The sequence below is a fragment of the Ipomoea nil genome, unplaced genomic scaffold (assembly GCF_001879475.1).
Source record: "Ipomoea nil cultivar Tokyo-kokei standard unplaced genomic scaffold, Asagao_1.1 scaffold2779, whole genome shotgun sequence".
NCBI classification, from domain to species: Eukaryota; Viridiplantae; Streptophyta; class Magnoliopsida; order Solanales; family Convolvulaceae; genus Ipomoea; species Ipomoea nil.
The window spans coordinates 3,980,693-3,998,402 of NW_017619207.1; the positions used below are offsets into that span (position 1 = coordinate 3,980,693).

Below are 17,710 nucleotides of genomic sequence, written 5' to 3' on the forward strand. Positions count from 1 at the left end.
GACGACAGCGGCGGCAGGGGAGGACAGGAGACGACGGCGTTGGCTTCAACTTCGTCGACGTTAAGGGAGTCGGCTTTGGAGGAGAGCAGCGGCGACGGCTTTGGAGAGATGTGGCGTTTACGGCAGGTTAGAAGACTAGGGATTTTAGGGCAATTTAAGATTTAGTATTTTAGGAATAGGAATTTTTAGTTTAAATTTAAATTTTTAATTGTTAAAGGGTTAATTTTGTTAAATTACAATGTTATATATATATATATATATATATATATATATATATATATATATATATATATATATAAATTATAAAAAATTACGTCATTTTCAATTAATGATTACAATAAATATACTTTCTTAATAATTGAAAATTTTAATTTTTCAGTTATTAGTGAAAAATTGTTAAACGATCGAACCGAAGAATCCAATTAATAAATAAATTTTTTTAAAAAAACATTTCAATTCGTTCAATTGTTAAAATTTTTAATTATTGATAGTTTGGTTATAAAGTATTGGTTAACTGAATTAACAGATCAGTTAAGTTTATTGTTAGTGAGTGTGTATATATATATATATATATATATATATATATATATATATATATATATATATATATATATATATAACACCAAATCTAACACGAAAGTTAAAATAAGTAAATGTTTAGCACAATTGTTAAATATTAAATAATAAATATAAAATAAAAATAATTATTTTTGATATAATCAAAAGGAGCATTTAAATCTTCAAGTAAAAGTAATCGTAAAGATTAATATTGTTGTAGATAGTTATAATCGATAATAAAAATGATATCCTAACAATTTTTATATTAAAATAAATTAAATTTAAAATTCAATATTGACTAAAAAGTAAAACTTAACTTAATTTTTTTAAAAGTGAAATTTATTATACAACTCAGAAGTATGTGTCATTTATATAAAGTACAATGATACTTACCTCATTAATTACCTAGAAACAGGATCGTTCCAATCAAAGTAGGGGTCTTGTGTGAAATCTTAATTCGGACCATCTTTCAAGTAATTCAAATATATATATATCTATATATATATATATATATATATATATATATATATATATATATATATATATATATATATAGTTATTAAAAAAAGTTATTTCATTTAACGGTTTTTCCATTTATCTATTTCTCCAGTTTTCTTTCTCTATTCTTCCAGTTTTTCAATTCTCTAGTTTCTAATTTTCATTCCATATTACTCTAGTTTTTCATTTTTCTAATTGTTTGATTTCATTAAATACAATCATCCAATATAGCATTTGTACATTTCTATAACAAAGATAATAACAACAAAAATGAACAACAACGAACAACAACAATAATAATAATAATAATAATAATAATAATAATAATAATAATAATAATAATAATAGTAATAATAACAAATAAATAAATAATAACAATAACAACAACAAATTTGTGTGCATAAGGGGGAGGAAAAAGGAAATAGGAAAATAGTAATAATAAAAGATAATAATAATATAGTTTTTGTACATTTTTACAGCAAAGATAATAATGTAGTAGTAGTAGTATTCTGTAGCGAAAATAAACTTTACTAAAAAAATTAAATATTTTAGTGATGGAAAGAATGATCGTCGTAAGTTCCGCCGCCAACTTCAAACGTCAAATCTACCGTTGCGCCAAACATCGCAAGAGAATTACTTTTCGTTGCCGATTCCATCGCCATAGCGCGACAGACATATAGGGCGTCGCTTTTTCTGTCGCCAACGTGTCAACATATTTGCGACGGAATTGATTTCGTCGTCTTATTCTGTAGCAAAAATAAACTTTACTTCAAAGTTTATATATTTTCGTGACAGAAAAAATTCCCGTCGCAAATTTCGTCGTCAGCCTCCGTCGTCAATCCCTTGTTGCGGGAATATTTTCCACTTTGCGCTAATTCTCGCAACGGAATTTATTTTTGTCACCTATTCTGTCGCAAAACCGCGACGAAACCATCGGTTGTTGCCTTTTTCGTCGCTATTGTGGTGACAGAACTTAATTCTGTCGCAATATCTGTCACCAAAATGTGGGCGCCAAAATTTACCAGGGTTTTTCCTTACTTTGCGCCAAAAAACGCTACGGAATTGGATTCTGTCACCATTTTCGACGCAAGATCGCGACGGAACACGTTTCGTCGCAAAAACCGTCACGAATTGACAACGGATTATGTTCCGTCGCGATATTTCCGTTGCGATTCATGATTTTTCTTGTAGTGCTAACTGATAGTTAGTTTAGGTTATATATGCTCCATCCAATTTGTCTGTTGATGTGGCGCCAAAAATTTAGATGCTCGGACTGATTTTACTTGAAATAAAATTCATAGAGCACTAAATCTGTTCCGAAAATTATATGTGCATGTATATATACACGTTTAATGTAGTTGGGATAAAGAAAAAGAAATTGATTCTTTTTAGACTATTTATTATGGCAACTACCATAAAAAGATGCTCTCATTTAAGATAACTCATCATCATTCCATCTTGCCAACTCTTAAATGGTAAGATTGTGTAGATCTAAATAATTTTGATTTGTGCATATATAAATAAATAGATACACGGTTAGACATGCATGCAATATGTGCTTTTTCAATATTTATTGTAGACTTAAATGTTAAGATGTGACAAATTTGCATGTGTGACACATAGGCACGAAACTAATTAAATCAGATAAGGTAACGAATTTTTCAGATGAAAATTGAGCTTTTAATTTAAATAGAGTTTAGAAACTTAGCTCAATTCAATCATTCCCATCTCGTGTCTTAATTTCGAAAATCTTGATTCACATAGAGGCTTTGTGAGAATATCAGCTATTTGATTTTCGGTCAGAATGTATTCAATTGACAATTCCTTCTTTTCGACATGATCCCGGATAAAATGATGTCTCACATCAATGTGTTTTGTTCTTGAATGTAACACGGGATTGTGTGTTATTGCTATGGCACTAGTATTGTCACACAATATGTTGACATTCTCACAATTCACGCCATAATCTTTCAGCTGTTGTTTCATCCAAAGAATTTGCGCGCAACAACTCCCAACGGCTATATATTCAGCCTCGGCTGTACTTGTAGGTATGGATTTTTGCTTTTTGCTAAACCATGATACCAATCTTCCCCCTAAGAACTGACATGTCCCTGAGGTACTTTTTCAAATAAAATTTCTCACAAAAGGCCATGTTGATAATATCATCAACATAAATTTGTACCAATAAAATGTGATCATTTTCTTGAATTCTAAATAAGGTTTTATCAACAAGGCCTTTTGTGAAACCACAGTTAATTAGAAACGTTGATAGGGTGTTATACCAAGCTCTCGGTGCTTGTTTTAACCCATATAACGCTTTCTTTAATTTGTAGACCTTATCAATATCACATTTTACCTCAAAACCGGATAGTTGCTCAACGTAGACTTCTTCTTCAAGTAAGCCATTTAGAAATGCACTTTTCACGTCCATTTGATAGACAGTGAATTTTTGTACGCGGCATAAGCTAGAAATATTCTGATGGCTTCTTGTCTTGCAACGGGTGCAAACGTTTCATCGAAGTCTATGCCTTCTTCTTGTGAATATCCTTTAGCCACTAATCGTGCTTTGTTTCGAATGACAATTCCATCTTCATTTGCCTTGTTCCGAAAGACCCATTTTGTTCCAATTACATTGTAATTCTCAGGTCTTGGAACTAATTCCCATACGTCACTTCTTTTAAATTGATCAAGCTCTTCTTGCATTGCATTAATCAAATCTGGATCACTTAGAGCTTCTTCAATGCTTGTGGGCTCCACCCGAGAAAGAAAACAAGAAAATAAAGTGTGTATATTTGAGGACCTTGTTTTTAGTCCTTCTCGTGGATCTCCAATCACTAGCTCTGGAGGGTGATTTTTCAGCCATCTCAAGTCAGGTTGTAGGTTGCATGGGCTTTCCACATTCCCTTGTTTAGTAGGTAAGTTGGAGGTAAATGTATTTTGCTCATCAGATTGATCTCCAACTTGTGTTTCATCTTGAGAATTTTGATTTTCCACGTGGAGATCTCTATTAGCTTCCACGTGTCCTTCACTATTGCAATCAATGTCCAATTGCTCCATACCCTGTACAATTTGATCTTTAAAAGATATGTCAGTATCATTAAATGACTTTTGACAACTTTCCTGATCATTTTTGTTGCTCTGGGTTTCCTTCTTATGAGCTTCATCAAATGTAACATGAATTGATTCTTCTACCACCATTGATTTCTTGTTCAATACTCTGAATGCTTTGCTAGTAGATGAATATCCCAAAAATATTCCTTCATCTGCACGCTCATCAAAAGTCTTTAGATATGTTTTACCATTATTAAGAATAAAACATTTGATGCCAAAAGTATGGAAATAATTAAGTTTAGGTTTTCTCCCTTTCCATAATTCGTACGGAGTCTTATTGTAAGACTTGTGTATCAAGCTTCGATTTTGCGTGTAGCAAGCGGTGTTGATTGCTTCAGCCCAATATCTCTTAGGTAGCTCGGCTGATGTAATCATCACTCGTGCGGCTTCTTTTAGCGTTCTATTTCTTCTTTCGGCTACACCATTTTGTTGAGGTGTACGTGCGGTAGATAATTGATGTAGAATTCCTTGAGAGTTGAAGTAGGCTTCAATTACTTGATTCACGAACTCAGTTCCACGATCAGTTCGGATTTTTGCAATTTTCAAGTCTTTCTCGTTTTGTAGTAGCTTAAGTAGTTCTGGCAACTTTTGCTCCACTTCATTTTTCTTCTTGAGAAATACCGTCCATGTGTACCTGGAAAAATCATCAACAACAACTAGTGTATATTTCTTACCACTTAGACTTACTGGGTCTACTGGACCGAAAAGATCCATGTGTAGTAGACTTAGCGGTCTTGTTGTAGATTCTTGAGCTTTGGATTTGAAAGATGACTTGATTTGCTTTCCTCTTTGACAAGCATCACATATTTGATCTTTCTTGTAGACAATGTCGGGTAGACCTTCAACGAGTTTGTTTCTTGCTAGCTTGTTGATAGTCTTGAAGTTCAGATGATTCAACTTCTTATGCCATTCCCAACTTGTTGTGTGTGAGTTGTTTGCTAATAGGCACACTGATTCTTTGGTTGTGTTCCAATCCACGACATACATATTTTTCTTCCTTATTCCTTCGAGCACGACTTCTCCTGAGGAATTGTTCTTCACTTGGCATTTATCTTTGAAGAACTCTACTAGATATCCTTTGCCACAAAATTGACTTGTACTCAACAAGTTGAATTTTAGACCTTCAACAAAGGATACATCTTCAATTTTTAGACCATTTCAAAATATTGTACCAATTCCTTTCGTTATGCCGTATCGTTCATTTCCACCGAATACGACTTTTGGTCCTTCGATATTTTTAAGATTCACAAGACTAGATTTATTTCCAGTCATGTGTCTAGAGCATCCACTATCGAAGTACCAAACATCCAGCAAATAAATTACACATTTTTAGGTACCCAACTTGATTTGGGTCCTTGGGTGTTAGTCATTTTTGGTATCCAAATCCACCTTGTACTCACTGATCTAAGTCTAGGTGATTGGTAACTATTAAACACATTATAATCATATTTAATTTTTGAAAACATTTTTTGTGCCTGTTTTTGAAAATTTACTCGTTTTTTTGGCACGTGGGAGGTAGATTGTTTGAGCCTATGATAGGCATTAAATCTGGACTTAGTCCATAGTTTAATATTATCAAACCAATCTTGTTTGGAGGGATGAAATTTCCCTGCCTCAATTCTTGGATTCCTTCCCATTCTCCTATGAAGGCTTTGTGCACTAGACTCATTGGTGTATTTCCATTTAGGAACAAACTTTTGTCTTTTTCCATACTGTTTAGGCGAAATATTGTTTCTTTGAGGCTTCGGCCTAACAGCATTTAATTTGACATTAGTTTGGTGACCAATTCCTTGTCTCACTGTGCTTTCTTGACCTTTTACATATTTTACTACTTGGACTTTATTATTTAAAGTAGTAGTAGAATTGGCCAAGTTTTTGGAGGTTTGAGAACACGATGGATCATAACCAAGTCCGGTTTTATCACTTGAGGGTTTTTGCATATTTACCATTTTGTCCATTATTTTGGATGAATGTGTAAATGTTGCTATAACCTCTCTAAGGTTGTGTTCTCTCACTTCCCTTGATTTACACTCTTCTTGAAGACAAATAATTTTATCTTTCAAGTCTTTTACTTCAAGTAGAGCATTTTGCAATTTTTTATTTAATTCATCTTTTTCACGAATTAAAAAATCATTGCGCTCTTTGAGTTGAGAGTGAGTGTCCATTACAGTTTGACATTCTTCCATTAAGTGAAAGAAGGACTCACTAGAAAATGAAGAGTTGACAGAATCATAAGAATTAGATGTTACCTCATTTTCTTCATTTCCATTTGCCATAAGACACATGTCCTCGTAGGGTGTGTTGTTGGAGATGCTCATGCAAAACATTGCATTGTCATCCTTTGAGGTGTCACTTTCATCACTTGAAGATTCTTCTGACTCACTTATCTCAAGTGGGTCACTAATAAGGTCTTTTCTTCTCTCCTTTGTGAACCTTTTATCTTTGGGCTTGAATTCTTCCTGTTGAGAGTTAGAGATATTTGTGTATTGACTTTTACTTACCTTGGGGTGTGGACAACTTGCTGCAAAGTGTCCAGGCTTTCTACAATTGTAACACAAATTCGAGTCTTCCTCAACCATTTCTTTCTTCGAATTCTTTGTTGCATTCCACGATTTTCCTTGTGAATTTTTCTTGTAGTTGCTTCTCTTCATGAATTTCCTAAATTTCTTGACAAAGAGAGCAAATTGATCGTTAGGCAATAATTCAACATTTTGTACTGACCTTGAAGTTGATGGTTGCTCGGCTACAAGCGCGTTGCTCTTTTCCTCATGATCTTCCTCTAATTTTGATTTCATCTCAAATTTATAAGCTTTTAGATTACTAAAGAGCTTATCGGTTGATAGGGTTTTTAGATCCCTATGATCTCTCATGGCCGTGACTTTCATGTCCTATGTAGATGGTAGACCACGTAGAATTTTGAGTGAGATTTCTTTTTGATTGATATCTTTTCCAAGATCATTAATCTCCCCTAAGATTTTGGTAAATCTTGTTTCCATGTCGGTAATATTCTCGCCGTTTAGCATTCTGAAATCCTCGAATTTCTTTAATGCTATGGTGAGCTTATTATCCTTTTCTTGCTCGTCTACTTCACCAATTTGAATGAGCGTTTCCCAAACTTCCTTCGCGGATTGACATTTTCGAACTTTTGGGAATATCGTGTCATCGATAGATTTAAACAAAATATCCTTGGCAATATTGTCCAAGTTATTTCTTGTTCTATCTTCACGATAACATTCCGCTTTCGGTTTTGGAATGTATTGTGGAGTGTCACTTGTTTGTACGGATGAAGTGTTGACTTCTAAAATCTCAATAGGACCACTTGTAACAACTTCCCACATTTCATCATGCAACGCGGATAGATGTACCTGCATGCGAATTTTCCAATCATCAAATTTTTCTAAGGAAAATAATAAGTTTTGAGCAAGAGCCATATCTCTTTTCATCATCTTGATTTTTCGAGATCTGTCTAGCAGTCAAAATTGACTCAAATAGACAACCGCTCTGATACAAATTGTTGGTCCCGATAGGGTGGTGAAAGTCTAGAGGGGGGGGGGGTGAATAGAGTTTCACGCTTTTTCAAAATAAATAACTCTTTGATAACTACAACTCTAAGTAACAAGTAAATAGAGTAAGTTTAAAACTACACAGCGGAATAATAATATGTAAAGAGTTATGCCCAACCAATAATTTAAATGCGCATGTAAGAAGGGTACAGATGATATGTAAAGTAACAGAGATATCTTGAATATATAAAGGAGATGGTTCACTCAATATATATAACAATGATATTCAAGATTGTAAATAAATATCGTGTCACGTCGACCGTGTGACGAACGTTACATGCAACACGTCAAACTTGCTTAGAATAATTCAATATTTAAGCTCGAGAAGTTTGAGTCACATGCATACGTGAAAACACACTAAACCCGGATGATTAAGATTAACTGTGAATAGTAAACGGGTTAGTCGGATAAGATAGATAAATAGAGCAAATTATGTAAGTGCGGTATGTAAATGAGAGAGGCAATTTATAGTGGTTCGGAAGTGGCGTAATCTTCCTAGTCCACTTTACTCCATTCACTTCTAGGAGTAATTCACTATTTTCCGCACACAGTTACAATAGTGAATAAGCGCTACACAAGCACTTCTTCCGGATGTCTTGCACACAGCTACACCCAACTCCGAGTGTCTCGCACACAGCTACACTCAACTCCGAGTATTTCGCCCACAGCTATACTCAACGCCAACTAAGTGTCTTGCACACAGCTACACTTAGCAACTATGAGTGTTTTGCACACAGCTACACTCACTAGAGTATATTGCACACAGCTATACTCTTTCTACAATTACAAATACAAAGGTAATTGTATCTCTCTCTCCAACTAGTTTTGAGACTATTCAGACTAAGTCTGTAATGAATATATGAGCGCTCGCACTTTTGAACTTTGTTTTATCCGTGTGTATGGCACCTCTATCTCATCTCTGTTGTCTTCAAGTCTTCATGGCTTTTTATAGGCAATCAAATATATCCGTTGGAGTGGGATAATTTGATATTTGAAATTTGAATCTTCATAGCCTGATATTGTTGACAATAGTGGATCTTCAATATTGATTTGATTGTCAACTTGCCTGACAAAATAATATTTTATCTCAACTTGATTTTCAAGTTGTTTCTTAAAAATATTATTTTTATTGTCAATTTGAATATCCAACGAATCTTTGAAATAAACTCATCTGATAAAATTTATTTCTAGGATAAGTTTTTATATTCATGTCTTCATAAATATTTTCTCGCTCTGATCAAATATCTTCAGGCAATTTTGGATTCTTGTGGCATGTGGGCTGATCCAAAATAAATTCCTTCGAATTTATTCATTTTCTGAACATCTTGCTTCTTTGCCACATTGTGCTCCTTTGACTTGGGCACTTCTTGCTTGTTTGACTTGAACATTGTGCTTTTTCAGATTTGGTCACATTGTGCTCCTTTGAACACATCATGCTTGTTCACATTGTGCTCTTTTAGAAACATTGTGCTCCTTTTCAGACATCGTGCTCCTTTTTAGACATTGTGCTTGTCCGAAAACTTGACTTGTAAAAAATAAGTCCTTAGGGGGAATCAATCTCGGGTGTAATTGTTTTAAGTAAGGACTTCTACCATTTCGCCGTTAAGCTCATCTAGTTATTTCTTGCAACGCCATTCCTTTATGCTTCTTTCTCGGATGAATACTCGTAGGACCAAAATTAATTTCCCAAATTAATTTTGTTCTTCCTATGGTAGATTCCTTTTGACTCGATATTCTGATTTATGATGCTTGTACTAAAAGACCTAAAAACCAAGGGGATCTAAAGTACATTTGGCTCATCAAAACTTTCAAAAATATTCCTATCATAGACTACAAACTAGCATGCTTATCAACGGGGAAACTCAAGATAGTTCCGTGGAACACACAAGACACCTCTCTGTCCAACGAAACACAATGTTGAACACTTAGCACGAATCAAGACACCAAAGTCCTACATGGATACCTACCATATAGCTCTAGATATACGAAACATCAAGAAGACGCTCAAATAGTTCCACAAAAGAACATTGGGAAGTCAAAAGACCAAATACCGAGTCAAACGGATCACGGGGAACATATCCCATCACAACACCAACCATGTACCCGCGGGTAGTGCCCCACCCGTGGTTCTGCCCGCGGGAACATCATCCCACAAGACCGTGTACATGCGGGTAGGACGACGGGTGGTGCCCCGCCCGCCGTTCCGCCCGCGGGTACACTCTTGTACCACAACAAATCCCTTCGGGGATTTTCTTCTCCAAACACAAATTCAAGTCCAAAACATGCCAAATCTCACCCAACACAACAAAATGACTTGAATCATGGAAAATGCCAAGCAATGGCACAAAGGAACCCTAAACACAAGTTGTAGATATGCATTTTCACAAGACAAATGCATAAACCCTCACATTTCATAGCAAAACACAAGTAGAATCCAAGAAATCACATATAGGTAAGAAAAATAGGTTTTAGTAGAGCATGGGTTACCTCTTGTAGACCAAAAGACTTCACTTTACACCTCAACAAGCTCCTTACAAGGCTTACTATCCAAACCCACTTCAAGATCAAACCAAAAGATCATAAAGATGTTAGGAATAAAGTGTAATGGTTTTGATATGCCAAATATGTATTTGTAGATCCCCCAATTTTATTTCATAGGTCCAGTAGAGTCTTAGACCATGATCGGGAAGTTATTTAAATTAGAAAAGAGAAAAATAGAGGAAGATGCATGAAAATAGAAGAAGAAGATATAAAGCCTAAAATGAAGAATTTGTCTGGAGAAAATGACAAATTGAAGAAGAAGGTGAATGATATGAAATCACATCGCTACTACTCAAAGAAATATCCTAGAAGAATTTTCGTGAAGAAAATTAAGATTGGAAGATTGCATGAATTTGACTTGGAGATCAAGCATCTATGGAAAGAAAGAAGTACATCAAATATGATTGGAGATATAATTAATAAGTTGTACGGATGAAGTAGAAGATGCTTGATATGTTATGCGAAATGGCTTAAGTTTGAAACTCACCATCAACAATTTTACAAGGTAAAATTTGAGAAGCCAAATCTAATTAAATATGATGGAGTTGGGCGCTAGTTTGGCTACTTGTAAATTGGGAATCAATTTCACCATGGAATTAATTCAAGTTGGGAGCCAAGAGATTGTAGTATGGGATGCAATTTCAAAATGGGGACCAATTAAAAGAAGATCCCTCTGTGTAAATAAGCCAATATTGGTTCGCAGTCAATAACATCTTCACCATCGAGAGTAGGAATAAGTCGAAGAACACCATGCATTGATGGGTGGTGAGGACCCATATTGACTATCATGAGGTCTTTTCTTGTAGTTGGTGCAGTCATAAATTTTTTACCGATTCGTTCTTCCATGTAATTCTTCCATGAATTGCTGAATGTGAAAAGAGGTTCATCAAAATTGAAATGAAACAAATAAGTTAAAAACAAATGACTCCTCAAATTAAAAATTAATGAGTTTTTGTCTCTCGAATATCCAATTTCTCAATTAATTCTTTATAACGTACTTTATTTTTTTTTTTTTGACAAATAAGCTAGCAGCCGTTGACATTTTCCCAAAATTTTACGCAAACCTTTCTGAGATAAATAGTCTTTTTTGTGCAATTTTAAATGGGAAGTAAGTCTCTGTATCTTATTGGTGAAATTGAATATTTGAAATTCAACGGACCCTCTGTTTTGTTTTGTGAGGAGCAATTGAATTGAGATGAAATTCAATACCAGGAGAAGTCTGGGAGCCAGTTTCGAAGTCAAGGTCAACATAATTCAAAATCGGAAGTAATTGAAGCACCAGGAGAAGTTTGTGAGCCAATTGCAAGTCAAAGTCAATTCGGAGCCAATTACAATGGAGAAATTAAAATTGGGTGCCAATTACAAGTCAATTGAAATTGGGTGTCAATTACAAAGGAGAAATTCAAATTGGGAGGAAGTTCAAAGCCAGTTTGAAGTCTGAGAACACCGAGACGTGAGAATGAAGAAGATGAAGATGAACTTACAGTGAAAATATTCTCAAAGGGAAAAATACTAGTTTCACTAGTATGGGATTAAATTGAAGAATATTTTAAATCCCAAAGATACAAGGACCACTTCAGAGCTAATCAGAGAAGCCGTTCTACATCCAGACATTTCCACTCAACGTAAAACCAGAGGAATATCAGATGAAGTTTGGGAAACCATTCGTATGAAGTTCAAGCTCTCAAACGGCTAGCTTATCCTTTCTGACATCTTTGCAAAAGATAAGATAAGATCTCTGACAAAAGATACAATATTTCAAAAATGAGATCGTCTCTTTCCAACGGGCAGATCCTCATTACCAGCTATAAAATGATGAAGATATGAAGACTTGAAGATGCAGGGGAACGAATAGAGCAATAGAGCAAAAATCTCATTTGGCACAGAGCATACCAAAAATCTTCAAGTGAGAAGTGAGAAAAGAAAAAGAACTCAGAGAGCTTCAAAGAAAATATTCTGAGAGTTCTTAAACAGAGCAAAACAGAGCATAAAAATCAAGTGCTTTACTTGATACACTCAAAGAGAGAAAACACTCAGAGCTTTCAAGAGAAATCATTCCAGAGTGTTTATCTTCATCAAAGAGACCTGCGCATCATTGAAGATCATCTACAGAGTCTCAGAAGTTGGAAGCAAGACAACACTTGTTTTGGAGCAAAACAAGAGAAGGGAGGAAAGTAGCACGGAGCTGTGAAATCCTGGATTGTCACACAGAGTTGTGAGATCCGAAGCAGCAGTGTTGGAGGCACTGGGCGTGATTAGTGCGGGCTTTGTGATCAAAGCACTAGATCACAGGATACGTTTCTACCGGAGTGTGGAAGACAAGGGGAAAGTAACACGGAGTCGTGAAATCTTGGGATAGTAGTGCGGCGACGTGAAACCCGAAGCAATAGTGTGGTGTCACTGGGCGTGATTAGTGCGGGCTTTGTGATCAAAGCACTAGATCACGGAAATTCATTGTATCTTGGAACCAAGAAGTGGTAGATATAGTGAATTGCTCTTGGAGAGAAGAGCAAGTGGAGTAGGAGGATTACACCACCTCGCGAACCACTATAATTGTCTTGTGTTCTTTACTGCTTTCTTTACATACTACTCTTTACTTAATTGCTCTACACGAGATATACTGCTCACACAATCTCACACACACTTTATGTTTATTTAATTCCGCTGTGCATCATACTCTAACAATCTAGTTAAGAGTTTTGGTTTATCTCTGGCTTAGCAATTGTTGTGCTGTGCGAAAAAGTTTGAAACTCTATTCACCCCCCCCCCCCCCCCCCTCTAGACTTTCACCTTACCTCTTTTGGGACCAACAAAAGATCCTACCTTTAAGAAAAAGACAACTAAGATGGAACCAAAAACACAAGATAGACTTAGATCTTACCCTCCTAGATGCCCAAATAGGTGAAAGATTGAATCTTGGAATCTTGACAAGGGTCTCAACTTAGTTTGGAGAATAAGATACACTTCTTTTCTAGAGAAAAGGTAGAGCTAATTTCTAAGAATTGTAAGGAATGAAATGAAGAAGTCTTCTAGGTTAAGTTACAATACTAACTCTTGGTGAAAATTAAGAATACCCTTAATAAGCTTTAGAAAGTGTAAGGAACAAGGGAACTCCTCTCAAAGCTCAAGGTACAACACAACTTAAAGATTGACTAGTCAAATACTAGTCCTTGAGTATTAAAAATCAGGATTTTAGAAATTAATTCCTCAAATGAAATAGGATTAATTACGCAATTAATCCATGGATTGAATGTGGATTTTTGAGGTGTCACACATACCGCGGTACTGAGGCAGGGTGCTGCGGGGCCGTGTTAATGCTATAAGCGTTAACCCTCATGTTCGGGGCATGCGATTGGTCCCGTGGCGCCATCAAGGGTTATATGCTATGAATGATGAATGAATATTGATGTGATGGAATTGGAAAGTGAACTGTGACCTTGATTCGTATTCCTTATGATGTTATCTCTACTTAAACTGCTCATTACTGTTTGATGTGTTTATCCCTACTTGCTGAGTCCATTCCCGTTTTTAAAAGCTAGAGTCTCTTAAGTATTTATCTTCCTGCTTCAAAATGATTTTTCATATATATATATATATATATATATATATATATATATATATATATATATATATATATATATATATATATATATATAATGTATTTCAACGCATTGGAGTGGGTTACCAACATCTCTCGCTGAACAGATATATTTGGCTTTCAGGCACAGATGAGTAGACACTGGAGCGCGCTAGAGATTTGGAGCGTAGAGTAGTAGTTTTCCTTTTTGGCCTGCGTGTCATGCTTATGTATTAACATCATTGAGGATTTTAGTTAGTTAGCCTGTGCACCTGAGTTCTCTAGCTCAGGTGTGGCATAGCACCCCATACTCTTATGTTATATTTCGGGATTTAATGAGGATTTATCTTTATTATATAAGTTTTAAAAAGTTCCAAAATTTTGGGGTGTTACAAGGATGCTAATGGCTGTCGACAATGACGCCATTTGGAGAGGAAGGCTATTGGATAGTCTCCGTGCTCCGGCGAGTTGCTGTCGGTTCATCGACGGAGAAGATGGAACAATTCCTGGCATTGATATTCATGGAGGAAGCTCTCGAATTGAAAGGCTCATATAACAGTCTTTTACTTTGCTTTCGGCGTATTTCAGGAGTTCATGCATCATAGAATCATCGCCAGAAAAGTAGAGTGCCGCAGATGAACTTGACAGAGAATAATGTTTGCTGAGGATTCGCTGCATTCACCGGCAGGGTAGAAGAAACCGTTACAAATGTACCAAAGTAATGAATGGAGTTTTCTTTTGCTTTAATTCGTCTTCTCTGCTTCTGGGCTGAGCTTGTTGACAGAGAAGGAGAACTATCGGAACATCAAAAAGGAAATAAAAGCATCTTGTTTTTGCAGCAATGACCGAAGAAGAACCACATAGAGCCAGGTGCCCTGTCCTTTTCTTTTAACGTGTCTGTTGGGAATTTCTTATTTATTGCGTGTGTCAGTGTAGAATCACGCCTCTTGCTTCTTTTAATACTCCACTTGAGCATGTATGTATAATATATACACATACACCTTCCACATATATGAAGTTGTCCAAGACTCCAAGTGTAGTTGCTTGCATTTGCATGTAGTTTAGGTATGCATGTAGTGTGTCACGTGTGGTTGCCTATGATATATAATATATATACATATATTATATAATATATTCATACAAGGTTGCTTTGGGTAGTGTGTATGAAGTGTGAACACATTACACATATATACGCAGCATGTGTTTTGCTTTGCACTGGTCCATGTGATAATATATATATAGTTATATATACATATATCTTTGGCTTCCACCTTGCGACTCATATATATGTATGCACATAATATATGCTATGTATACACGTACATAATATATGATATATATACGTGATATGTGTATACATAAATATATATTATATCGGTTGTCTTGTGCACATATTGTGACATGAGAATTTCCTTTTAACGCCTTTATGGCAATTTTCTTTGAGCCCAATCTTCAAAACGTTTTCCCTTGTTGACGTTTTTGGACTTGCCCCTTGATTGTTAATGCGACTTCATATATCAAGAACCATTCATTTTCAATAATGGTGGTGGAATCTGACAAGACAAAACTCATAGTGTCGAGCAATGAGACTGGAAAAGACAACATGTCTCACCAAGAACCCCTTCCAGCCACGGCTTTGAGTGGAGAACTAGACTTTTGATACCGAAACTTAGTCCTCAGAACATGGGCTCTGCAATTCGGGTCAGAACATGGGCTCTGCAATTCGGGTCATGGCATCTGGAATATTCAGATATGCTCCCGACTTTAGGGAAATGGCATGGACACTTCGCCTTAAGAGTGAGTTCAATTTCATCAAGGGATACCACGAAGGGACTGAGGTCGCACTCAGTATGCATCATGCCCTCTTAGAGGGCACTATGAGTCAATTTCGACTCGTGCCAGGGAGTCTTGAAGGATATGCGATAGTTTCGACTCATGTCAACGAGTCTTGAAGGATTTGCGACACCACGATTGCCAAATTACAAACGACCTGGGCAATGCTAAGACTGCCATTTCGGGGCCTGAGGCAGAGGTCACCGGCTAAGGATGAAAAGCGACTAAAGGAGACAAAGAGAGGTTTAGAAGCCTGTAAAGACGGTATGCTTAGCTTTAGGCTTTTTGTTGACTGATGCGCTTTTTTTTTCAGTTTCTCTTTTTGGTAGCAATACTCCTTTTTTTGTTTCTTTTCTCAACTCCTGATAATGGAATGTTTCTCATTTTTTGTGCTTGAATTTTAGCAATCACTCGTACATCTTTACATTGACATGTTGAATGATTGTCCTTCTACATCACTCTTGGAACATGAATTGAATTTGTTTTTGTTATGACTGAACTTAGATGATTTGATTCTAAGCTGCCTACATACTCATGCAGGCCAGGAGCGTCTATGATTTGGGCCCACCCATAGACAAAGCGAGATGCATTAGCAGTTTAACCACGTGCTGCATTTTGGTGGACCGGAGTCGTTCGTCATAATTTCGCGACTTGTGCTGACACCCCAAGTTTAAGGATGGTAAAGCTTTAGGAACCTTCCATTAATCGGACCGATATTCAAACCATCTTCACTAATTAGCTTATAGGCCCAGCCGGTGTAAACTTCTAAAATCACGTAGGGACCATCCCACCTTGAAGTGAACTTGTGGCCGGTTTTTCTCGTGACAATGATGGGCCTATGAACAGCTAGGACTTTGTCCCCAATTTGAAAGGAACGGTTCCTTACCCTTTTGTTAAAAGCTCTAGACATGCGAGCTTGATAGCACTCCAAGCTTTGTTGTGCCTGCAGACGTTTTTCATCCAAGGCTTCTAGCTCAGCTAAGCGCAACTTAGCATTTTCTTCATCAGTAAGCCCCTCTTGTATAGCCAACCTTAAGGAAGGTATTTGACGTTCTAGAGGCAAGACCGCTTCTACACCATACACCAAAGAATATAGAGTTCTTTGAGTAGGTGTGCGGTATGTAGTTCTATACGCCCACAAAGCTTCTTCCATATGTCATGCCAGTCCCTTTTCGACTATGAGACCACTTTCTTCAACAAATTGCATAAGGTCTTGTTAAAAGCTTCAGCAAGCCCATTTGCAGCTGCATAGTAAGCTGATGAGTTTCGCTGCTTAAAGTCAAAAAGCTTGCAGATCTTGTCCATCAACTTGTTGTCAAAGGGCTTACCGTAATCTGTTAAGATATATCGCGAGATACCAAATCGATTGATGATGTGGACACAGAGAAAGTCTGCAATATTTTCTTTCTTCACCTCCTTCAATGCCACAGCTTCCGCCCACTTTGAGAAGTAGTCGGTGGCAGCTAGTATGTATGCGTGCCCTGCAGATGACTTAGGCGTAATTGGGCCAACCACATCAAGTCCCCAAGCATCAAATGGCCAACATGCAACTGTTGGGTGTAGAGGTTCTGGTGGTTGATGGATAAATTTTGCATGATATTGACATGCTTGACACCTTCGAGCATAGTCTATGCAATCATTTACCATTATCGGCCAATAATAGCCTATTCGCTTAATATGGAAGTGTAACTTGGGACCGGATTGATGTGCACCGCAAACCCCAGAATGAGCTTCTTGCATAGCTTGTAAAGCTTCCTCTTCCCCTAGGCATCAGAGAAAGACTCCCTCGAATGAACGACGATACAACGTCTCTTTATAGTAGATGAAGCGAAGAGCTCGACGCTTTATATCCACCCTCTTACGTAGATCTTCGAGTAACTTTCCATCGGTGAGGTAGTCAATTAGCGATTGCCTCCAGTCGTCTTTGCCAATATCATACACTGAGGCAGTAGGGAGTTCAACAGTTTCATCAACTGAGCCGTCTTCATTGAAGATTGGTGGAACTACCAACTTTTGACATACTCGCACT

At 36.5% G+C, this 17,710-nt stretch overlaps 1 protein-coding gene across 1 annotated transcript; it reads right to left on the reverse strand.

Annotated features, from left to right (window-relative positions):
* Positions 1–16,857: 16,857 nt before the first annotated feature.
* Positions 16,858–17,328, reverse strand: LOC109157331 (protein NYNRIN-like). The gene has a single exon (XM_019305230.1). The coding sequence runs from the start codon at positions 17,326–17,328 to the stop codon at positions 16,858–16,860; it is 471 nt and encodes a 156-aa protein (XP_019160775.1).
* Positions 17,329–17,710: the final 382 nt, after the last annotated feature.